We start from the raw sequence: 25,895 nt of genomic DNA, 5'->3' as shown, positions 1-25,895 counted from the left end.
ACTACATCTGGGTGCCGGACACTACACTCTCTCCCTTAATACCTACCTTCTTCATCTACTCTGCCCTGGGACTACAGCCCTGCCTGTGGAGGGCTACACCATCATTGCTGCACCACACCATCTGTCCCAGAGGATCTGTCTGCAGCGTCGGCTTAACATCTTCATTGCCGAGCTCCACAGGTGGCGTCACGAATCATTCACTCATAAACTTTATTCCATCACTTATCCCTTTTACATGGGCAGCCAGGGCCACGGACCGGGTCACCGCTACTGTGACAATCCCCTCTGAGAGACCGGCCCGGTACCGAGTACCCCACAGCCCTGGGAGGGCGACCCAATTTCTTAGTTTATCCCAAGGAAATGTTGATTCTGAAAGGTTTTCTGACAAATCTTTAGGGGTGTACTCATTTATGCATCACACTGTACATGACCGTTTAAGGACACATTGTATACTCTTAAAGGGGCTGTCCACTATCGGCTCAGCTTCATGAGGGGACGTCATATGAGAGAGCTGCAGCCGATCACTGACAGGCCAGGAAGTATCAGTCTCTATTCCTTTCACCTCCCTGGAGTCATTATTAGAGGGGTCTCCAACTGTGGACAATCCGTTTAGGGAGTTACAGTGCCTTTTGCATTTCATGGCTCCAGTTTCACATACACAGGTGAATGGTGAGCCTTCTGGCTTTTGCACGTCTCCATTTTGTTCCGAAACCCCGCTGTGCCCGTATCTCCATGCTAACGTGAGCAGCACTCAGCACCCCGGCGCGTCACCGATGATGTAAGCCGGAGCACTGCGTGACGTCACTAGCGCGGCTCCCCATCACACCAGCTTAGTACAATTGTAATACCGGCCAAGTACAAATTCTGCCTAGTAACAGCAGATCAGAGCGCTCATCCTATTGGCTAACAGGCTTGCTTTTATTCATTGGTCCTGGCTTTGTAATTTCTCCCATTTTCCGCGCAGCAATTGGTTCCCAGCTGTTTCGCTCACAGCTGCGCGAGCCAATCCGTGCTGAGACTGAAAGGGGCGCTCTTGTTTGCGCACCCGTGCTCCGGAGCGAGGCTTCTGCCCGTGTTGTCGGAGCGCAGCCCCTGTCTTCATGGCGGTCACCAAGCAGCTCTGGATCCGGATCGTTTACGCCACCATGGGCACCCTCATTGGTGTGTCGGCTTTCCTGGCTTGGAATGTGGCCTTTGGGCAACCCTGGACTGCGGCCATGGGGGGCCTGTCAGGTAGGGGCAATCCTGTGCTGAGCCGCAGGTGCTGGGTGTCATCTGGAGCTTTCCCAGGTTGGGAGAAGAGACGAATGTGATGTCATTTGTTGTGTGCAGAGGGTGGGATGCGGGGCGTCATGGGCGCTGTGCGGAGGGGCGCTTGTGGGTCATGGGCGCTGTGCGGAGGGGCGCTTGTGGGTCATGGGCGCTGTGCGGAGGGGCGCTTGTGGGTCATGGGCGCTGTGCGGAGGGGCGCTTGTGGGTCATGGGCGCTGTGCGGAGGGGCGCTTGTGGGTCATGGGCGCTGTGCGGAGGGGCGCTTGTGGGTCATGGGCGCTGTGCGCGTGCGGAGGGGCGCTTGTGGGTCATGGGCGCTGTGCGGAGGGGCGCTTGTGGGTCATGGGCGCTGTGCGGAGGGGCGCTTGTGGGTCATGGGCGCTGTGCGCGTGCGGAGGGGCGCTTGTGGGTCATGGGCGCTGTGCGGAGGGGCGCTTGTGCGTCATGGGCGCTGTGCGGAGGGTCGCTTGTGGGTCATGGGCGCTGTGCGGAGGGTCGCTTGTGGGTCATGGGCGCTGTGCGGAGGGGCGCTTGGTCATGGGCGCTGTGCGCGTGCGGAGGGGCGCTTGTGGGTCATGGGCGCTGTGCGCGTGCGGAGGGGCGCTTGTGGGTCTTGGGCGCTGTGCGCGTGCGGAGGGGCGCTTGTGGGTCTTGGGCGCTGTGCGCGTGCGGAGGGGCGCTGTGTGTGTAGAGGGGCGCTGTGCGTTGTGGGCATTGCATGTGAGTTGGGGGCGCTGTGTGTCTGCGGAGGGGAGCTGTGCGCGTATATGAACGTAGAATAAAAACTAATGGTCCTCTATGGGTGCCCTATTAAAGCCGTGTCTCCCCAGTGGACCCTGTAATGGCAGCTCGCTTGTCATCTAGTTTCATGTAGAAGATCAAGAATAATTATGTATTAGCATACTTTGCTTCACTCTGGGACTAATCAGGTGCCGTATTTATTGTGGGGGAGGGGGTGTGTGATTTAATCTGGACATCATTGTAAGACAATGCCTTGAAGTGCAACTGTCTTGTGACAAGGGAACCTTTAAAGGGAATCTGGAGCAGGATTTGACCCCTAAGTCTATCTATATGCGCATAGAGCACTATCAAAGACAAGTCCAGCAGCATCTTTACATGACCACTCAGTTCCTCCATTACTGAGAAATCAGCATTTTAATTGATGTGCAAATCACACTGAAGATGTATTGTACAGGTGCATCTCACAAGAATAGAATATCATCAAAAAGTTAATTTATTTCAGTTCTTTAATGCAAAAACGTGAATCTCATATAATAAACTGTGTTCCAAATTATTATGCAAAAAGAGTTTAGGAGTGATAAGGTTAGAATTTTTTTGTTTGTCATTTAAACTCATTGATGGTGATGTGTGTCAGGGCTCTTTATATCACTGAAAGCAATTGCAGATACCTGTGCAAATTAGTTTGGCAGGTGTGTCCAAATAAAGGCAAGACTACTTAAGAAGGCTGTTCCACATTATTAAGCAGCCTACATTTTTTGCCAAAATGGGAAAGAAAAAGGATGTGTCGGCTGCTGAGAAGCAACAAATTGTGGAGTATTTAGGTGAAGGCATGACTACAAGCAACATTGCTAAGACACTTCATCGTGATTATCACACAATCAAGAAGTATGTAGCTGATTCCCAGCACACACGTGTGCGTGCTGATAAGGAAAAATTGAGGACTCTTTCCAACAGGCAATTGCGTCAGGTTAAAAGAGCAGCTGCAAAAATGCCTTGTCATAGCAGCAGACAAGTTTTTGAAGCTGCTTATGCCTCCAACGTCCCCCGAACAACAAGATGCAGGGTCCTTCAGAGGTTTGCAGCTGTGCGTAAGCCATCCTGTCGACCACCTCTATCCACTGCACACAAGCAGACCGGCTCCAGTGGGCCAAACGGTACATGAAGACTGACTTCCAAACTGTTTTGTTCACCGACGAGTGCCGTGCAACGCTCGATGGTCCAGATGGATGGAGTGGAGGATGGCTGGTTGATGGACACCTCATGAAAACACAGCTAAGGCGCCAACAAGGAGGAGGTGGAGTAATGTTTTGGGCTGGAATCATGGGGAGAGAGATTGTCGGCCCCTTTAGGATCCCTGAAGGGGTAAAGATGAACGCCATAATCTATGTGGAGTTTCTAAAACAGCACTTCCTGCCGTGGTTCAAGAGGAAGAACCATGCTTTCCGCAGCAAGATCATTTTCATGCATAATGCACCGTCTCATGCTGCAAATAACACATCTGCATCTCTGGCTGCTATGGGAGGACAAACTTATGGTGTGGCCACCATCTTCCCCTGACCTCAACCCCATTGAGAACCTCTGGAGCATCATCAAAAGGAGTGTCTATGATGGCGGGAGGCAGTTCACATCTAAGCAACAGCTCTGGGAGGGTATTCTGTCCACATGCAAAACAATTGAAGCACAAACCATCCAAAAACTGACAAATTCAATGGACGAGAGAGTTCAGAAGCTTCTTTCCAACAAGTGGTCCTATGTGCAAATGTAACATCACCTAGAATAAAGTTTTGACTTGAAAACTGTTTGATTTCATTTTGTAATAAGCTGATAATGCTTATAATTTCACAATTGACCATTTTTTTGTTCAAAATAAAAAGGCTGAATACTCTGCTGTGCATAATAATTTGGAACATGCATTTTGAGTGTTTATTATTTTTAAAAATATACTGTTTTTCATAGGCAATTTGTTCAAAAACATTGCAATTATACTAGAATATTAGATGACTGGAAAATAACAATGACTCCAATTCATATAGGTAATTTAGAGAAAATATGAGGAAATATTTTTTGCATAATAATTTGGAACACAGTGTAGAGTCATTACACACAGAGTGATCTATTTCACGTGTTTATTTCTGCTAATGTTGCTGATTATGGCTTACAGCCAATGAAAACCCAAAAGTCATTATCTCAATAAATTAGAATACTTTATAACACCAGCTTGAAAAATTATTTTAAAACCCGAAATGTTGGCCTACTGAAAAGTATGTTCAGTAAATGCACTCAATACTTGGTCGGGGCTCCTTTGGGATCAATTACTGCATCAATGCGGCGTGGCATGGAGGCGATCAGCCTGTGGCACTGCTGTGGTGTAAGGCTATGTGCACACGTATATTTTGCTCCTGCGGATTTTTCCGCACAGATTTGGAAAAATCCGCAGGTAAAATCTCAGGTCAAAAGACCTGCGGATTAGCCTGCGGTTTAGCCCTGCGGTTTCACACCTCTACAATGGAGAAGGTGTGAAACCGCAGCGGAATCCGCACAAAGAATTGGCATGCTGCAGATTTGAACCCGCAGCAAATCCGCAGCATGTGCACAGCGTTTTTCAGTTTACCATTGAAAACAATGGTACTGTACAACGCACCTAAATCTGCTGCAGAGCCTGAAACGCTGCGAATCCGCAGCGGAATCCGCACCGTGTGCACGTAGGCTTATGGAAGCCCTGGTTGCTTTGATAGCAGCCTTCAGCTCGTCTGCATTGTTGGGTCTGGTGTCTCTCATCTTCCTCTTGACAATACCACATAGATTCTCTATGGCAGTGGTCCCCAACCTTTTTTGCACCAGGAACAGGTTTCAAGCAAGACCATTCTTCCATGGCCCGGCAGGGCGGGGATGGAGGTGTGGCAGGGGCGGGGCTTTGGTCATAAGGGGGCGTGGCTATGGACGCGGTTGTATTTTAGCAGTGCAGTACTTATCATTTAATTATAACATTTATAATGTGACTCAACTCACCATAGGTTTTGAATGAGTGGGAGCACCTGGCTTGTTTCTCTGTTTCAGTGGGAGCACTTGGCTACTTCTACTGATGACCGTCACTGCTAAAGATGATTGGAACCTACAAGGAAATGGAGCATTGTGCACTTAGAAAAAATTGTGCTGGAGTCAGGGCTGTGGAGTCGGAGTTAGTTTTGGTTGGAGTCGGTAGAAATGTACCGACTCCAGCTTTAAAAAAAAATGTATTAATATTTCATAATTGAACTTTCATATGAATTTTATAAATGTTACTCAAATATACACTCACTGGCCACTTTATTAGGTACACCTGTCCAACTGTGTGTTAAGACTTAATTTCTAATCAGCCAATCACATGGCGGCAACTCAGTGCATTTAGGCATGTACACATGGTCAAGACAATCTCCTGCAGTTCAAACCGAGCATCAGTATGGGGAAGAAAGGTGATTTGAGTGCCTTTGAACGTGGCATGATTGTTGGTGCCAGAAGGGCTGGTCTGAGAATTTCAGAAACTGCTGATCTACTGGGATTTTCACGCACAACCATCTCTAGGGTTTACAGAGAATGGTCCGAAAAAGAAAAAAAATCCAGTGAGCGGCAGTTCTGTGGCCGGAAATGCCATGTTGATGCCAGAGGTCAGAGGAGAATGGGCAGACTGGTTCGAGCTGATAGAAAGGCAACAGTGACTCAAATTGCCACCCGTTACAACCAAGGTAGGCAGAAGAGCATCTCTGAACGCACAGTGCGTCGAACTTTGAGGCAGATGGGCTACAGCAGCAGAAGACCACACTGGGTACCACTCCTCTCAGCTAAGAACAGGAAACTGAGGCTACAATTTGCACAAGCTCATCGAAATTGGACAGTAGAAGATTGGAAAAACGTTGCCTGGTCTGATGAGTCTCGATTTCTGCTGCGACATTCGGATGGTAGGGTCAGAATTTGGCGTAAACAACATGAAAGCATGGATCCATCCTGCCTTGTATCAACGGTTCAGGCTGGTGGTGGTGGTGTCATGGTGTGGGGAATTTTTTCTGGGCACTCTTTGGGCCCCTTGGTACCAATTGAGCATCGTTGCAACGCCATAGCCTACCTGAGTATTGTTGCTGACCATGTCCATCCCTTTATGACCACAATGTACCCAACATCTGATGGCTACTTTCAGCAGGATAATGCGCCATGTCATAAAGCTCGAATCATCTCAGATTGGTTTCTTGAACATGACAATGAGTTTACTGTACTCAAATGGCCTCCTCAGTCACCAGATCTCAATCCAATAGAGCATCTTTGGGATGTGGTGGAACGGGAGATTCGCATCAGGGATGTGCAGCCAACTGTGTGATGCCATCATGTCAATATGGTCCAAAATCTCTGAGGAATGCTTCCAGCACCTTGTTGAATCTCTGCCACAAAGAATTGAGGCAGTTCTGAAGGCAAAAGGGGGTCCAACCCCTTACTAGCATGGTGTACCTAATAAAGTGGCCAGTGAGTGTATATGTTCTATCAAACTATGAACAACAGTGATAAGCAGTTCTGCTGGAGATAGAGACAATTCTTGTGTGTCACTGTTCTCCACTGCCCTTATCTAATCTTATACTTGGTTAACCTCATGCTGCCCCAACCCCCCTACTTACAATGTATGAAACTGAAAGTGAAAATGTGTTGCAAATTCTTAGTAGTAAAGCTCATCCTCTAGACTAGATCATACTAGGTGTGCGTCTTCCAAGCATCTCACAGCTGCCTGCTACTCAGAAGAGGAAGACTGTAAGAAGTATTATCCTTTCAACAAACTTTGCATCAGTTAACTGTGAGTACATGAGGAATAATAACAGTATTACTGACCACTATATCAGTTGTACGACCTGGCAATAATTTTGTACAATTGTTTTTAGGAAAAACAATTGTCATTTGGATTGTGAATGCAGAATTAAAAACCTGAGAATGTCAAAGAAGCATCACATTAAATCAGCTGTATTTGAACATTTCACCATCACTCAAGATAGAAAACATTATGTCTGTCAGTGTATGACAAATGATCCAGACGAAAACAAATGCTGTGAAGCCAAGATGAGTGCATATTCAGGCAAAGATAAAAATGCTCCTACCAGAGCTTCTAATCTAAAGAGACATTTACAGCGCTTTCATCCAGAAGTACTGAAAGCAGTGGATGAGAAAGACTGCATCCAAACCAATGAACCAGTGCCCAGCTCTTCCAGCCAAACAAAGGAGCAGAGAACTTTGCAGCCATCAGTTGCAAGATATTTTGTCAGTGACAAAATTACTGTGACAATGACAGTAGATACATTTAAAAAACAGATCATAGAGCTTGTTGTAAAGGATAGTGTGCCTATTTCATTATTTTCACGACCAGCTTTTATGTGTCTGAATGGGGAAATGGCCCGCAAGCTTGGTGTTTCTCTGGAGAGAGAAAGTATTAGAAAATTAGTAATCGAAGAAGCTTTTAAACAAAAGGAAGAACTTAAAAAAACTCAAGGGACGCTTTCTGTTTCTTAAAATGGATGCCTGCACACGTCACAGAGTGAACTATTTTGCCATCAATGTCCGATTTGTTTGTGACAAAAATGAAATAGTTACCAAGACATTGGCAGTAAAAGACACCAAAGCTCATCACACCAGTGAGTTTCTCCAGGTCTTGGTGGAAAAGGTTCTGCAAGACTATGAACTTAAAAAAGAGCAAGTTCTTTCTGTCGTAACTGACAATCCTTCAAATATGATAAGTACTATTAAGCTAATGAATGAGAGTAATGATGGTGACCAGCAGCTAGAAGAACATTCTGGGTCCACAGACACAGAAATGTTTGAAATAGAGGAACACAGTATTGTAACTGAGGAGCAAACTGAAGTTGCTTCAGATGAACAGCAACATGATAGTTTAGATGATCTTGTTGAAACTGTGTCAATATGTTCTTTCATTCATCACATGCGCTGTGTTGTGCATACGCTACAGCTGGCTATAAGAGACAGTCTGCAAGAAGGACATGCTGCTGCACTGATTGGCAAGGTGAGAAAATTGGCTACTGTTGCCAGAACCCCCTAAAGTTGACTCAATTTTGAAGAGACGTGCTGGAAAAGGGGCAATTCACTGGTCAACAGCATTTTTGGTGCCAAAGATATTTCATCGAATTTAGGGTATTTTTGGGGTGCTGATTCTGAATATGTCATCAGTTTTGCCAGATTGGCTCAAGTTTTTGAGATTTTTGGTATCTTATTTATAGCACTTGTTGGTAAATGCGACGCATCATCTCATTAATTTCTTTGGATTAGTACTTGAACTGAGCAGTTCTCAATATAGTTTTGTGTTAATTAGTGTTCTAAAAGTTTGTTCATAGCTTGATTTTTGCACTAACTTTATGTTGTTGTCTGTTTTCCAGTGAAAAGCATGAACTCATCAAGAAGAAGTTGTCTTAACGATCCAGACTCATTCTGTTACATTTGTGGTGAATACACACTGCCAAAACATAGAAGAAACATAACAGACTTCGTAAAAAAAGTGTATTTTGCCTATTTTGGGGTTATGCTTGGGGACCAAGACAAGTTTTGGGCACCACACATAGTGTGCAAAGCATGTATCGAATTATTACGAAAATGGAGCAAAGGACAAAGAAAAAGCTTCAAATTTGGTGTTCCAATGGTGTGGAGAGAGCCAAAAAATCATCATGATGACTGTTATTTATGGTAAACACAGGTACAGGCACATCTTCACAATGAGGGACAGGCCTTCTTGCAGATTCCATGTTACTCCCATTTTCGTTTCTTATGCTTATTGAATCCTTGCACTTGCACTGCACAGAAATAACAGTCATCATGATGATTTTTTGGCTCTCTCCACACCATTGGAACACCAAATTTGAAGCTTTTTCTTTGTCCTTTGCTCCATTTTCGTAATAATTCGATACATGCTTTGCACACTATGTGTGGTGCCCAAAACTTGTCTTGGTCCCCAAGCATAACCCCAAAATAGGCAAAATACACTTTTTTTACGAAGTGTGTTATGTTTCTTCTATGTTTTGGCAGTGTATATTCACCACAAATGTAACAGAATGAGTCTGGATCGTTAAGACAACTTCTTCATGATGAGTTCATGCTTTTCACTGGAAAACAGACAACAACATAAAGTTAGTGCAAAAATCAAGCTATGAACAAACTTTTAGAACACTAATTAACACAAAACTATATTGAGAACTGCTCAGTTCAAGTACTAATCCAAAGAAATTAATGAGATGATGCGTCGCATTTACCAACAAGTGCTATAAATAAGATACCAAAAATCTCAAAAACTTGAGCCAATCTGGCAAAACTGATGACATATTCAGAATCAGCACCCCAAAAATACCCCAAATTCATTAAAATATTTTGGACACCAGAAAAAAAATTTTTTTTCGTTGACCTGATCAAGCCACACGATGGGGCAGTACTTACTTAATGATTCAGCGCTTGTTTGAACTGAAAACCTTTCTTGTAGACATGGCTAACCCTCAACTGACGCTAAATGAAAGTCAGTGGAATCAGGTGACTGAGCTGGAAAAATTGCTAGAGCACCCATTTACAGTGACTAAAAAATTACAAGCAGAGGACTTAACTCCAGGTATTTTCTTAAAGGAGTGGAAGAACCTGATGTTTCGCCTGTCCCAAAGAGGAGGGTTAATTCCAAGTGGCATTGCTACATCAATGAAACGGAGAGAGGAGCTACTATTACAAAATAACATTCTTTTGGCAGCTGTTTATGTAGACCCAATGCATCGGATTCTTCTAGATGATCAACAGCTAAGTAAAGGAAAAGAAGCTCTGTTTGAAATAGCAGTAAGGATGAAAGGGTTGCAGAACAGTCAGGAGGAACAAGAAGAATTTGGTCGTCCTGCCACATCTTCACCCTCATCATCAACTGATGAAGAATTTAATTTCGAAAAATATTTGGATCACAAGGACCGTGCAAAGCGTTCCCGCATAGAAGAGTCATCCCCATCAAGGAACACAGCCAGTACATTTCAGCAGAATTTTTCATGTGCACTAAAAGAAATTGAGAAATTTGACCGTTCATCAAAAATAACAGTGCAACAAGCGATTCCTCTGTATCCTGACATTGTCAGAGATGTTGCCCGAGTGGTTACTGCTTTGCCACCAACACAAGTTAGTGTAGAGAGGTTGTTCTCTGCTCTCAAAATAATTAGATCAGATTTGAGGGCATCCATGAAGGGGGATCTGACAGAGGCAATACTTTTTCTGAGGACAAATTTATAGATTTCTTCTTATTAACTGCATAAAAGTGTTTATTGCATATTTACTTACAGTTTAGAAAAGTTTATAAAAGTTATTTGCTATATTCTAATTGTATTCTAATAAATGTAGTTTTTGCTCTAAGTGGTCTGATTACTTATATGATGGTGAGAAACTGAATAAGCACGATGTTTAATATTTTATAACAGTAAATTTGTTGTTATGAATTGGCCATTTATGAAGGAGTCGGAGCCGGAGTCGGAGCCTGATAAAATCCAGGAGTCGGAATCGCAACTGTGGCTTACCGACTCCACAGCCCTGGCTGGAGTACTGTACATGCTGATTATTTTCTAATCATCAGAAAATGTATGTGTGGTTCCCCCCCCCCCATCCTGTCCAGCTCTGTGTGGCTCCCCCTGTTGTATGCATGGCTCCCCTGTCCCATCCTTGTATTCATGGCTCTGCTCACATGCTCCCATCCTTGTATACATGGCTCCGCTCCCACCTTCCCATCCTGTATACATGACTCCGCTCCCACTCTCCATCCCATGTATTTATGGCTCTGCTCCCACTCTCCCTCCCTTATTTATGACTCCGCTCCCACTCTCCATCCCATGTATTTATGGCTCTGCTCCCACTCTCCATCCCATGTATTTATGGCTCTGCTCCCACTCTCCATCCCATGTATTTATGGCTCTGCTCCCACTCTCCATCCCATGTATTTATGGCTCTGCTCCCACTCTCCATCCCATGTATTTATGGCTCTGCTCCCACTCTCCATCCCATGTATTTATGGCTCTGCTCCCACTCTCCATCCCATGTATTTATGGCTCTGCTCCCACTCTCCATCCTATGTATTTATGGCTCCGTTCCCACTCTCCCTCCTTTATTTATGGCTCCACTCCCACTCGCCATCCCATGTTTTTATGGCCGCTCCCACTCTCCATCCCATGTATATATGGCTCCGCTCGGCTCCCCCATCCTCCCCCATCATACTTACCCCTCACGTCACTGTCGCTGAACTTCCTTCCCGTCGCTGCACGTCCCTGCATCTCGCGGCGCTTCAGCTTTCTGTGCGGAGCGGTCACGTGCTACCGCTCATTAAGGTCCATGAATATGGACACCACGCCTATGGGAGATGAGTGGCGTCAATATTCATGACCTTAAATGAACGGTAGCACGTGACAGCTCAGCGCTGGATGAAGCCACCACCGACGACGACAGGGACCGCGGCCAGTGGCGTAGCAACTGTTTGTCGCGCCCGGGGCGGTTGAAAAATTTGCTGCCCCTTTGGTCGTTGATAATCCGGAAGCATCCGAAGAGTACCCATCATTGCCTGCTCCGTCACCCCATCACTCCCATCACTGCCTTCTCCATCACCCCATCACTGCCTTCTCCTCATCACTTCCATCATTGCCTGCTCCATCACCTCATCATTGCCTGCTCCATCACCCCATCATTGCCTTCACCCCATCACTCCCTTCTCCCCATCATTGCCTTCTCCATCACTCCCATCACTGCCATCTCTCCATCACTGCCTTCTCCCCATCACTGCCTGCTCCATCACCCCATCACTGCCTTCTCCCCATCACTCCCATCATTGCCTGCTCCATCACCCCATCACTCCCATCATTGCCTTCTCCCCATCACTCCCATCACTGCCTGCTCCATCACCCCCATCCTTGCCTGCTCCATCACCCCATCATTGCCTTCACCCCATCACTCCCTTCTCCCCATCATTGCCTTCTCCATCACTCCCATCACTGCCGTCTCTCCATCACTCCCATCATTGCCTTCTCCCCATCATGGTCTTCTCCTCGTCCCCATCTCCTCCAGGGCCAGGCTAACCTACACAGACATTCATACACATACACACACACACACACACACACACACACACACACACACACAGACATAAAATATATATATATATATATATATATATATATATATATATACACACACCACCTGTCTGCAGCATTGCCCGCGCTTCCTCGCTCTGACACAGCAGCGGCCGCTGAATGATGACGTCATTCAGCGGCGCGCTCCTCTGTGTCAGTCAGAGACAGGAAGCGCGGGCGGCGTGCAGGAAGCTGGACGGGTCCTTGCAGCTCCGCTCCTGCTATTCCCTCTTGCAGGCAGCGGAGCTGCTTGGATCGCTCCCTGGCCGCCGCTACACAATGAGCGCAATCTAGGAATTGCTGCGCGCCGTCCCAACACGTGCCGCCTGGGGCGGACCACCCCCCCACGCTACGCCACTGACCGCGGCTAGGAGAATCAGCTGCTGCACCGCCCCTGGCTCCCCTTGTGTCTGCGGACCGGCAAGGGCACTGCAGCGGCCCGGTGCTGGGCCGTGGACCGGTGGTTGGGGACCCCTGCTCTATGGGGTTAAGGTCAGGCGAGTTTGCTGGCCAATCAAGTACAGTGATACTGTTATTTGTAAACCAGGTATTGGTACTTTTGGCAGTGTGAACAGGTGCCAAGTCCTGCTAGAGAATGAAATTTCCATCTCCAAAAAAAAGCTTGTCGGCAGAGGGAAGCATGAAGTGCTCTAAAATTTCCTCACAGACGGCTGCGCTGACTTTGGTCTTCATAAAACACAGAGGACCTACACCAGCAGATGACATGGCTCCCCAAACCATCACTGATTGTGGAAACTTCACAATGGACCTCAAGCAGCTTGGATTGTGGTCTTTCCACTCTTCCTCCAGACTCTGGGATGTTGATTTGCAAGGCCTAGTGTGAAGTTTCCACAATCAGTGATGGTTTGGGGAGCCATGTCATCTGCTGGTGTAGGTCCACTGTGTTTTATCAATACCAAAGTCAGCGCAGCCGTCCACCAGGAAATTTTAGAGCACTTCATGCTTCCCTCTGCCGACAAATTTATTGGAGATGGAAATGTCATTCTCCAGCAGGACTTGGCACCTGTCCACACTGCCAAAAGTACCAATACCTGGTTTACAAACAACAGTATCACTGTGCTTGACTGGCCAGCAAACTCGCCTGACCTTAACCCAATAGAGAATCTATAGGGTATTGTCAAGAAGAAGATGAGACACCAGACCCAACAATGCAGACGAGCTGAAGGCTGCTATCAAAGCAACCTGGGCTTCCACAACACCTCAGCAGTGCCACAGGCTGATCGCCTCCATGCCATGTTGCATTGATGCAGTAATTGATGCAAAAGGAGCCCCGACCAAGTAATGAGTGCATTTACTGAACATACTTTTCAGTAGGCCAACATTTCGGATTTTAAAATCATTTTTCAAGCTGGTGTTATAAAGTAATCTAATTTATTGAGATAATGACTTTTGGGTTTTCATTGGCTGTAAGCCATAATCATCAACATTAGCAGAAATAAACACGTGAAATAGATCACTCTGTTTGTAATGACTCTATATAATATGAGTTTCACTTTTTGTATTGAAGAACTGAAATAAATTAACTTTTTGATGATATTCTAATTTTGTGAGATGCACCTGTAGATATGAAACCCCTGTCACTCCAGCTCTATTTCCTCTCTCAGTGCTGCTGCTGCCGCCGCCTTCTGCTTGACTGATGGCTCATTGGCCTGGAGTCACAAAGCATAGAGGCTGTCAGTCAAGTGGGAGGAAGTGGCACTTGGTGGGAAATAGAGCTGGAGAGACAGAGGCTTCAGGTCTACAATAGATCTTCAGCATGCTCGCTCATCACTACTACTGATGCCTGCCAAACTGTCACTCTCATTGGTTGTGCTTCTTTCTCTCCCAAGTGTTAGCCCTTAAAATTGCATGTTCACATTTCTTTTTTTAATATGGATTTTAAGGCTATGTGCACACGTTGCGGAATTGCCACGGAAATTTCCGGGCAAACATACTGTTCGATAAGTGTGACCAACTTTTTACTATTGAGGCTGCCTATATAGCATCAGTAGTAAAAAGATATAATGTTAAAAATAATAAAAAATTATTGTGATATTCTCACCTTCCGGCGTCCCCCGCAGCGTTTCTGATCCTTGCGATGCTCCCGGCAAGTCCCGTTCCCAGCGATGCCTTGCGACATTGACCTTTGATGTAGCGGTCTCATCAAAGGTCATTGCTGCAAGGCTTCACTGGGACCGGAAGATTCCGGGAGCATGGCTGACAGGAGGGAACGCTGCGGGGGACGCTGGAAGGTGAGAATATCACAATTTTTTTTTTTATTTTAATTCTTTATTTTTTTTATTTATTTATTTATTTTTTTACAGGGATATGGTACCCAGGGCCTGGAGGACAGTCTCCTCTCCTCCAGACCCTGGGTACCATCCGCACATTTTCCGCTTACTTTGCGCATGGTGGGCATTGAATTTAATAGGTTGCTTATTTTATACGTTTTTGCCGCGTTTTCGCGGTGAAAAAATGCGGCAAAAACGCATTATATCCGTGGGAATTCCGGACGTGTGCACACAGCCGAAAGCAGATTCTTCTACAAGATCCACTTCAAAATCTGCTCCCAGTATCGTTCACTTTTGATCGATTTCAATGTAAAAGTTATTGAATGTTCTTTAAAAAGCGTAAATGTTTGTCGCCCTTTTTCCAAATTCTAGAATAAAGATATCATGAAAAAAATAAAACTAACTCAAACAGTAATCCACATAAAGAAAAGATAAACATGGAAATGCCGGAATTTATATTTTTGTTAGTCCCTGCCCCTCTATCAAAAAATGTAATAAAAAGTGCTCAAAATCATATAAGTAAACCAAAATGATATCAATAAAAACTGCAGCTCGCTGTGCAGAAAACAAGATCTCACACCGCTCCATTACAGGGGAAAACAATAAGTTATGGGCCAAAGAGAATGGCGACATGAGCCAAGATAGGTTTTTACAAATCTCTAAATTCTTGCTAAACTAATGAAAGGAAAATAAGTTTGGTAATGTAACTAACCTAAAGAAATAATTTAGTCAGGCCATTTTTACCATAAGATAAATGCCGTAAAAATTACACAATATAGCAGAACCGCGTTATTACCGGCATGAATTTTTCACATTTTGCTGTACGTTATACGGTGGGGAAAATAAGTATGTGATACTCTGCCGATTTTGCAAGTTTTCTCCTCTACAAAGAATGGCGAGGTCTGTAAAGTTTATCGAAAGTTTATCGAATGTACACTTCAACTGTGGGAGACAAAATCTTAACATTGAAAAACAGAAAATCACATTGTATGATTTTTAAATAATGTTCATTTTATTACATGAAATAAGTATTTTATCACTCTTACCTAAAAAAAAAAAAAAAAAAAAAAGAGGAAGTATACCCCAAGTTCAAATAAATCTCAATCCATCTTATAAAGATTATTATTAAAATAATGAAGATACAGATGCAAATTAAGGACTGCAAACCACAGGTAGCTTATTTACACATCTTTAAAGTCATAAAAACTTGTATACTTGTATTATTAGGCATCCTCTGGTAGAGACAGTGTGTGTGTGTGTGTGTGTGTGTGTGTGTGTGTGTGTGTGTGTATGTGTATATATATATATATATATATATATATATATATATATATATATATATATAACCAATCAATGGGCTAAAAGACCTAAAATAGTTTCCACAAGTATAAAATTACATAGGTGTTACAAAAAATATATTAAAAAAATACATATATATCAGCAGAGCTACCATTAATAAGGTCGGGGCACAAGGACTACTCCCAGGTCAGGCATCATTTACCAGGTGTTACTTTCTTAATTTTATATGTTTAATGGGTTAATTCTTCATATCTACCAAGATTGCCATGCCCTATTTGCATTTTGCACTATCTGCACTTTGCGGATTAACTATTATTGTGATCTATTTATTGAAAGTCCATTGCTGTACTATATTAATGTACTTTATTAGCAGTGCTATACTTCTGGCATTTACACTAAGTATATATTTAATAGCCTAGTTCTGCACTAGTGCACTTTATTAAGGGAATTAGGGTACTATTATTAGTGGTAGTACTACTGATATATTTATATATTTACCAAGACTGCTGGCATTACCACTGGCACTTTGTATTATCTGCATTTTGCGGATTAACTGTTATTGTGATTTATTGAAAGTCTATTTTTGTACTACCCTAATATACCTTATAAGCAGTGCTATATATATTTTTTGGCATTTACACTAAGTATACTTTAGTTTTGCACTAGTGCACTTTATCAAGTGAATTAGAGTTCTATTATTAAAGGTAGCTCTGCTGATATATATGTATTTTTTTTTAATATATTTTTTTGTAACACCTATGTAATTTTATACTTGTGGAAACTATTTTAGGTCTTTTAGACCAGTGATTGGTCATACATATACTGTATATATTGTCTCTACCAGAGGATGCGTAATAATAGAGTATACAAGTTTTTATGACTTTAATGATGTGTAAATACGCTACCCGTGGTTTGTAGTCCTTAATTTGCATCTGTATCTTCATTATTTTATCTTAATATTGGTGTTTTGAATAAAGATGGATTGAGATTTATTTGAACTTGGTGTATACTTCCTTTTTTTGGTAAGATTATTTATATATGGGAAGTGCCTGCTTTAGGCCTTTTTGATTTTTTTCGGGTGTTTATAAGTATTTCATCATGTTGTGTCCCACGAATTGGAACAACTTGTAATATATATATATATTATTATTTTTTTTTTTTTCATTCTGTGTTGTTTTTTCTCCAATCAGCATATTCCCTGTTGTTGCTAGGTAGAATGAGACTTTGTGAAGATTGTCCCTCCCGTAGTTGAGCTCTGTATTAGGTTGCTCCTCCCTTCAGTTTAGCCTACAGCGGCCATTACTCAAGACTCATGTGTACTTCCCTGTACAGATTACTCCTTTTTACCTACTGTTCATTGTAAACTATTACAAGATTTTGGAAGAAAACAGCATAGTTTCTACTGGTCTTTCTACAGTTGCATTGCCGGTGGAGTTAAAACTATCTGCGGACGCCTGGTGGTGTGAGTATGAGTTATACAATTATCTAAGAAGCTGATAATTAGGATGCTTGGATTTGCAGTCATCAGGAAGAGGCAGAATAGATCTCCTACCAACCAGCAAGAATTCTGGCTCTCACAGACCTGTTGGTTTTCTTTAAGAAGCCATCCTACACTACACTCATTACTTGTATTAATTGTACCTGTTACCTGTATAAAATACACCTGTCCTCACATTCAATCCATCACACTCCAACCTCTTCACCATGGACATGACCAAAGAGCTGTCCAGGGACAAAATTGTAGACCAACACAAGGCTGGGATGGCCTAAAGGACAATAGGCAAGCAGCTTGGTGAGAAGGCAACAACTGTTGGCACAATTATTAGAAAATGGAAAAAAAACACAAGATGGCTGACAGTCTTCCTCGGTTTGAGGCTCCATGCAAAATCTCACCTCGTGGGGTAAGGATGATTCTGAGGAAGGTCAGGAATCTGCCTATAATTACACGGGAGGACCTGGTCAATTGCCTAAAGAGAGCTGAGGACCGCATTGTCAAACATTACCGTTAGTAAAACGCTTCTCCATCATGGATTAAAATTTTGCAGGGCACGCAATGTTCCCCTGCTCACGTCAGCACATGTCCAGGCCTGTTTGTAGTTTGTCAGTGACCATATGGATGATCCACAGGAGGCATGGAAAACTGTCATGAGATCAGATGAGACCAAATTAGAAATTTTAATATCAACTGCACTCGCCGTGTTTGGAAGAAGGAGTACACCCCCAATAACACCATCCTAACCGTGAATCATGGTGGGGGAAACATCACACTTTGGATGTGCTTTTCTGCAAAGAAGACAGGATGACTGCACTGTATTGAAGGGAGGATGGGGTCATGCCTCGTGAGATTTTGGCACACAGCCTCCTTCCCTCAGTAAGAACAATGAAGATGGGTCGTGCAGGGGTTGATCAAATAGCTTTGGATAAGTGCTTATCCAAATAGCTATAACGCTTCCCGAATAGCTGCCTTGGTTACCTGGAGCGCTCCCGATAATCAGCTGTTTGGCGCCGCAGCTGCATGTGTCGCAGCTGTGTGACAGTCACAACACATGCATGGAGAGCATGTGTGTTGTGACTGTCACACAGCCGTGACGCATGTAGCTGCGGTGACAAACAGCTGATTATCGGGAGCGCTCCAGGTATCCAGGCTACTGAGGCAGCTATTCAGGAAGTGCAATAGCTAAATAGCTATTCGGATAAGCACTTATCCGAAGCTATTCGATCAACCCTAGCCGTGTCTGAGTCTTCCAGCATGACAATTACCAGAAACACACAGCCAGAACAACTAGGGAGTGGCTCTGTAAGAAGCATTTCTAGGTCCTGGAGTGGCCTAGCCAGTCTCCAGACCTGAACCTCATAGAAAATCTTTGGAGGGAGCTGAAACTCAATGTTGCCCAGCGACAGCCCAGAAACCGAGAAGATCTGTAAGGAGGAGCGGGCCAAAATCCCTGCTGCAGTGTGTGCAAACTTGGTCAAGAACTACAGGAAATTTCTGACATCTGTAATGCCAAGCAAAGGTTTCCTTAACAAATATTAAGTTCCGATTTTCTGTTGTATCAAATGCTTATTTCATGCGATAAAATGCAAATTATGTAAAAAATCATACGATGGGATTTTCTGGATTTTTTTTTTTTCTTTTTAAGATTTTGTCTCCCACAGTTGAAGTGTACCCAAGATAAAAATTACAGACCTCTCCATTCTTTGTAGGTGGGAAAACTTGCAATATCGGCAGTGTATCAAATACTTATTTTTCCCCACTGTATGTGAAAAAGCATATCATTCAAAACAACAACTTGTTCCGCAAATAAAGAAGCCGCAAATGGAAGCGGTCATATGGCTCTGTCGCTGGGAAATAGATTACCGTATATACTTGAGTATAAGCCGACCCGAGTATAAGCCGACCCCCCATAATTTTGCCACAAAAAAATGGGAAAACTTATTGACTCGTGTATAAGCCGAGGGTGCACAGTGAGTGGCCTCAGTTATCTGCTGTGTGTGGCCCCAGTTATGATGCACAGTGAGTGGCCCCAGTTATGATGCACAGTGAGTGGCCCCAGTTATGATGCACAGTGAGTGGCCCCAGTTATGATGCACAGTGAGTGGCCCCAGTTATCTGCATAGTGAGTGGCCCCAGTTATGATGCACAGTGAGTGGCCCCAGTTATGATGCACAGTGAGTGGCCCCAGTTATGATGCACAGTGAGTGGCCCCAGTTATGATGCACAGTGAGTGGCCCCAGATATGATGCACAGTGAGTGGCCCCAGTTATGATGCACAGTGAGTGGCCCCAGTTATGATGCACAGTGAGTGGCCCCAGTTATGATGCACAGTGAGTGGCCCCAGTTATGATGCACAGTGAGTGGCCCCAGTTATGATGCACAGTGAGTGGCCCCAGTTATGATGCACAGTGAGTGGCCCCAGTTATGATGCACAGTGAGTGGCCCCAGTTATGATGCACAGTGAGTGGCCCCAGCTTTGCTGCACAGTGAGTGGCCCCAGTTATCTGCACAGTGTGTGGCCCCATCATGTTGCTGCTGCCGCTCCCTTACAAAAAAAACCAAAAACCTGTATGCTCACCTCAGTCGCTGCCCCCTGCTCTGCAGTGACTGTGCAGGCAGAGGACGCAAGACAGCAGAGCGCAGGGACAGGTGGATATGCCTCCCCCCCCCCCCCCCCCGTTCATACTCACCGGGTCCTGGCGCTTGTCTCTGCAGCTCCCCTGCTTGCTGTTCCATGTTGTCGGCGCTGCTCTCTTCCTGGTTCAGCGGTCACGTGGTACCCGCTCATTAAATATGCGCATATTTAATGAGCGGGTACCATTTGACAGCTGAAGCAGGAAGAGAACAGCGCCGACAACATGGAACAAGCAGGGGAGCTGCAGAGAAGGGTGAGTATGATCTGACACCCCCGCTCCCCCTCCCCTGCCGATCCCCCCACGGTATATGACTCGTGTATAAGCCGAGAGGGGGACTTTCAGCCCCAAAAAATGGGCTGAAAATCTCGGCTTGTACACGAGTATATACGGTAACGAAAACAAAAGCTCAAAAATGAAAAATGGCTCCGTCCTAAAGGGCGTAGAGCTTCAATACTATATCTAGTACATCTGTGGGCACTAGTAGTAACACTGCCGGGTTTCGAGCAGTAGTGCTCTTAGTCATGGCTGCCATATCTAAGAGCCCTGCTGTATACCATAGTTACTCAGCATATAATAAGCTTTTGAGCCCACATTTGCTAGAACCACATGGTACATAAGGAGCTTAGACATCCAGGACATCTTCTTTGGCTAAAGTGTATTTATTTATTTACAACCTCAATTCCAAAAAAAATAGTTGGAACACTAATAAAACAAGAATTCAATGATTTGGAAATCTCGTACAGCCATATTTTATTTACAGCAAAATATAGAACACACATCAGAAGGTGAAACTTAGATGTTTTCCATTTCCTTTGAAAAAATAAAATTCTAAAAATGGAAGGCAGCAGCACATTTCAGAAAAGTTGGTACAAGGTTATCAAATGGTTGGAAAAGTAAGTGGTACTAACGAAAAACAGCTGAAGAGTTAATGTACACATCGCATGACTGTTTTAAAAGAGCGTGTTAGAGAGGCAGAGTCTCCAAAGCAAAGATGGTCAGAGATTCGCCATGTTATTGTGGCAATGCAGTTGTGTGACTCCTTTTCCTTTTAGCGTTGTTGGAAGTTGCTGTGCTCTGTCTGGATAGAATATGTTCTGCTTGACTTCTCTATAAACAGCTGCTTTTTGCTAGATAAAAACAAATCTGCTGCCAATAAGCCCGGCGTGCACTTCAGGACTGGATATATTCATGCCTTCATTAAACTCATATGTAACATACCTGGCAGGCTGGAACTCGGTGACGTTTGGTGCCAGGAGTTAATATTTTCAATTAACTTTGTGTTTTGGTGGTCCCAAAATATGTCGGCTATGTACTAGTAGCAATACAGGCTCATTGCAAACATATGCAGCCTGGAACTCAAAAGTGGGAACCTGTTACATCTAGGAAATGATCAATCTGAGAACTTTATTTTCTTTGACCAAACTAATGGACAAGTAAGAATGACCAGTCCGGTCAGAAATGAATTGGCCACAGCCGTTCTGCAATAAACGAGGTTCAGTGTGAGGTTTCTTGGGAATGGTGGAAATAGAAAGCCGTATACTTCTGTGGTGGGTTTCAGTTCTTAAGTGTGCCAGGATGTCATTTTAGCCTTGCTACCTGCCACTATCTGAAGCTACGGTTCAGTTCCCGGCAGTGGTTACCAGCACCTGGGAAACAGCAAATTCCCTCTCTTTTTTTTCTTTTTCTTATGTGATGCATCGCAAAGCAAGAAAAAAAACCTCCCAATTGTGTTAAAATTGCAAAAAATTTAATTCCTACAATTGTTTTTTATTTACCATGTTCACTATATGGTAAAACTGACCTGGCAATATGATTCCCAGGGTCAGTACAAGTACCCAGATGCCAAGCATGTATACTGTAGTTTTTTTTTTTTTTTGGGGGGGGGGATTTTGTTTTTATTTAGGTAGTGAAAAAAATGGAAATACAAAAAAATAAAAATTGTCAATATTTTTTTTTTTTTTTTTTTTTTTTTAAATCGTCAACGTTACAAGTTCATGTTAATTTTTTTGGCATATGGAGATGTGTGAGGGTTTACTTTGTGCCCTGAGCTGATGTTTTTATTGATACCATTTATCATTCTATGTTTATTTTATTGCAATGTTGCGACGGCTCAAAAAACGTAATTCGGGCGCTTTGATTTTTTCCTTATTATTATGCCGTTTACCGATTTGGTTTCATTTTATATTTTGGGTAAGACTTTTCAGAAAGCAGTGACACTAAATGTGTTTTCATGGTTTTATTTTTAATGGGGCAAAAGTGGAGCGATTTTGAATTGTGTTGTTTTTTTTTTTTTTTTTTTTTTTTCCTGAATTTAACCCCTTGCCGATGTCGGACTCCCTCCCTCTGATGTGGGCTCTGGCGCTGAGCCCACATCTTTTCCGGCACATTTCAGTTGTTCGAAACAGCTGACATGTGCCTCTGACAGCCGTGGGTGGATTCGCAATGCACCCGCGGCTGTTAACTAGTTAAATGCCGCTGTCAAACTCGGCAAGCGCGCTGGAAATCCCACCTTTCGGAGCTCGTGTTACATGGCGGCAGGTTGCCGATGGCTTGGCATGACAACCAGACGTCTCCAGCAGACCGCTATGGTTATCACTGCTGGATTATTATGAGCTCTGTCCGGTGGTCGGCGCTCATAGCAGAATTGCTCATTTGCTACATACAGGTGATCTGATCATTGCCCGTATGTAGCAGAGCCGATGGGACAACTGCAGCTTCTAGTCTCCTATGGGGACTATTGAAGCATGCCAAAAGTGAAAAAAAAGTTTAAAAATATTAACCCCTTACCGACATCGGGCGTAATAGTACGCCGATGTCGGTATCCCTCCCTTTGATGTGGGCTCCAGCGGTGAGACCACATCTTTTCTTGGACATGTCAGCTATTTTGAAAATCTGACATGTGCCCGCAATAGCCGCGGGTGGAATCGGGATCCACCCGCAGCTTTTAACTAGTTAAATGATGCAGTCAGGCGCTGACAGCGGCATTCAATTGGCTCTTCCAGCAGTCGCTCTGGAAATCCGCACACCAGTGACCCACGTCACGTGATCGCGGGTCACTGGTGCATCAGCATGACAACCCGAGGTCTCCTGGAGACCTCTATGGTTATCAGTGCCGGCTTGCTGTGAGCGCCACCCAGTGGTTGGCGCTTATAGCAAGTTAGTAAATCTGCTACATAAAGGGGACCGGCTTATCGCCTTTATGCAGCAGAGATGATTGAGTTGTGCCAGCTTCTAGTCTCCTATAGAGGCTATTGAAGCATGGCAAAAGTAAAAAAAAAAAAAAAAAAGTGTTTAAAATATAAAAAAAAATATAAAAGTTTAAATCGCCCCCCTTTCACCCCATTCAAAATAAAGCAATAAAAAAAAAAAATCACACATACACATATTTGGTATCACCGTGTTCAGAATCACCCGATCTATCAATAAAAAAAGGATTAACCTGAGCGCTAAATGGTGTAGCGAGAAAAAAATGAAAAATTACTTTTTTTTGGTCGGCTCAACATAGTAACATAGTTTTGAAGGCTGAAGGAAGACCTTTTGTCCATCTAGTTCAGCCTATTTTTAGTGCAGCTGTTCTGCATTGTTGATCCTGGGGAAGGCAAAAAACCCACAGAGTAGAAGCCGATTTTTTCCATAGGGAAAAAAATTCCTTCCCCTAAGCTGGGTCAACCATCTACCTATAATATTATGTTATTCATAACCTTCTATACTGTTACTCACAAGAAAAGCATCCATTCCTTTCTTAAATTCATTCAGTGAGTTGGTCATCACCACTTCCTCAGGAAGAGAATTCCAGAGCCTTACTGCTCTTACCGTGAAGAACCCTCTTCTATGCTGGTGCAGAAATTGTCTTTCCTCCAAACGAAGAGAATGCCCCCTTGTTCTTGTCACAGTCCTTGGTACAAACAGTTCATTGGAGAGATCTCTGTATTGCCCTCTGATATACTTGTACATATATATTAAGTCTCCCCTAAGTCTTCTCTTTTCTAGAGTAAATAGACCTAATTTTGATAACCTTTCTGGGTATTGTAGTGAACCAACTCCATTTATCATTTTAGTAGCCCGCCTTTGAACCCTTTCAAGTTCAGTAATGTCTTTCTTGAGCACCGGCGTCCAAAATTGCACACAATACTCCAAGTGTGGTTTGACGAGTGATTTGTACAGAGGGAGAATTATGTATTCATCTCGTGTCCCCAGAACCTCTTCTAATGCATCCCATGACCCTATTTGCTTTGGTGGCAGCTGCCTGACACTGGGCACTCCAATTTAGCTTCTTATTGACTAAGATGCCTAAGTCTTTTTCCATGTCTGATTTCCCCAGCAGTTTCCCATTTAGTAAATAATTGTAGCATCTGTTTCTCCTTCCCATGTGCATAACCTTACACTTATCTGTGTTAAACCTCATTTGCCATTTTTCAGCCCAATTCTCCAATTTACTCAAATCTGTCTAGTTGCAAACTGTCCTCCTTTGTGTTAACTACCTTACATAGTTTTGTATCATCTGCAAATACTGATATTTTACTGTGTAAGCCATCCACAAGATCATTAATAAATATATTAAATAGTAGGAGGCCCAATACAGAACCCTGTGGTACCCCACTAGTAACCCTGGCCCAATCTGAGTATGCACCATTAATAACCACTCTTTGTTTTCTATCACTAAGCCAGCTACCTACCCATCTACACACATTTTCCCCTAGCCCAAGCTTTCTCATCTTACCAATCTTTTATGTGGGACAGTGTCAAATGCTTTAGAGAAGTCGAGATAAATGACATCCAATGATTCTCCTTGGCCCATTTGAGAGCTTACATCCTCATAGAAGCTGATCAGGTTAGTTTGACAGGAACGTTCCTTCATAAATCCATGTTGATATGGAATTAAACATTTATTAACATTGAGATATTCCATAATGGTATCCCTTAGAAACCCTTCAAAAATTTTACCCACAACAGATGTTAAGCTTACCGGCCTATAGTTTCCAGGTTCCCTATTACACCCCTATTTGAATATTGGTACCACATTTGCTTGCCGCCAATCAAAAGTAACAGACCCTGTTTCTATAGAGTCTTTAAATATAAGGAATAGAGGCCTGTCTATCACATTACTTAACTCCCTTAATACCCGAGGGTGAATGCCATCAGGGCCTGGTGATTTGTCAATTTTAATCTTAGTAAGGCGGTTCTGCACTTCTTCCTGGGTTAGGCAGGTAATACTTAACATTGCATTAAAATGAAATAACGGGCGATCAAAAGATCATATCTGTGCCAAAATGGTATCACTTAAATCGTTAGCTCAGCACAAAAAAATAAGCCCTCACCCGACCCAAGATCACGAAAAATTTGAGACGCTACTGGTATCGGAAAATGGCGCTAATTTTTTTTTTTTTTTAAAGCAAACTTTGGAATATATTTTCACCAATTAAAACAGAACCTCGACATGTTTGGTGTCTATGAACTCGTAATGACCTGAAGAATCATAATGGCAGGTCAGTTTTAGCATTTAGTGAACCTAGCAAAAAAGCCAAACAAAAAACAAGTGTGGGATTGCACTTTTTTGCAATTTCATCTCACTTGGAATTTTTTCTAGTACATGACATGGTAAAACCAATGGTGTCATTCAAAAGTACAACTCATCCCGTATGAAATAAGCCTTCACATGGTCATATTGATGGAAAAATAAAAAAGTTATGTCTCTGGGAAGGAGGGGAGCGAAAAACGAAAGTGCAAAACCGAAAAAAGCTCCGGGGGATAAGGGGTTAAAAAAAAATAAAAGTTCAAATCATCCCCCTTTGTGCCCCATTCAAAATAAAACGCTGAGTTCAGAATTGTCCGATCTATCAATGTAATAAAAGAATTAACCTGATCGCTAAACGGCGTATCGAGATAAAAAAGTAGAAGTGCCAGAATTACGTTTTTATGGTCGCCGCAACATTGCATTAAAATGCAGTAACGGGCGATCAAAAGATCGTATCTGCACCAAAATGGTATCATTACAAACGTCAGCTCGGCGCGCAAAAAA

General features: G+C 43.5%; 1 protein-coding gene across 1 annotated transcript in view; it reads left to right on the top strand.

Annotated features, from left to right (window-relative positions):
• The first annotated feature begins 978 nt into the window (after nucleotides 1–978).
• The window catches only part of SLC48A1 (solute carrier family 48 member 1), a 39,785-nt gene continuing 14,868 nt past the window's right edge, over nucleotides 979–25,895 (top strand). Inside the window, exon 1 of the mRNA XM_073561436.1 lies at nucleotides 979–1,233. Within this exon, the coding sequence (XP_073417537.1) occupies nucleotides 1,101–1,233 (133 nt within the window). The 5' untranslated portion in view covers nucleotides 979–1,100. The remainder of the gene's footprint in view (nucleotides 1,234–25,895) is intronic.

This window comes from Dendrobates tinctorius, unplaced genomic scaffold, assembly GCF_039654945.1.
Source record: "Dendrobates tinctorius isolate UK_male_01 unplaced genomic scaffold, ASM3965494v1 ptg000319l, whole genome shotgun sequence".
NCBI classification, from domain to species: domain Eukaryota; kingdom Metazoa; phylum Chordata; class Amphibia; order Anura; family Dendrobatidae; genus Dendrobates; species Dendrobates tinctorius.
This window is presented reverse-complemented; position numbering and strand designations above follow the sequence as displayed.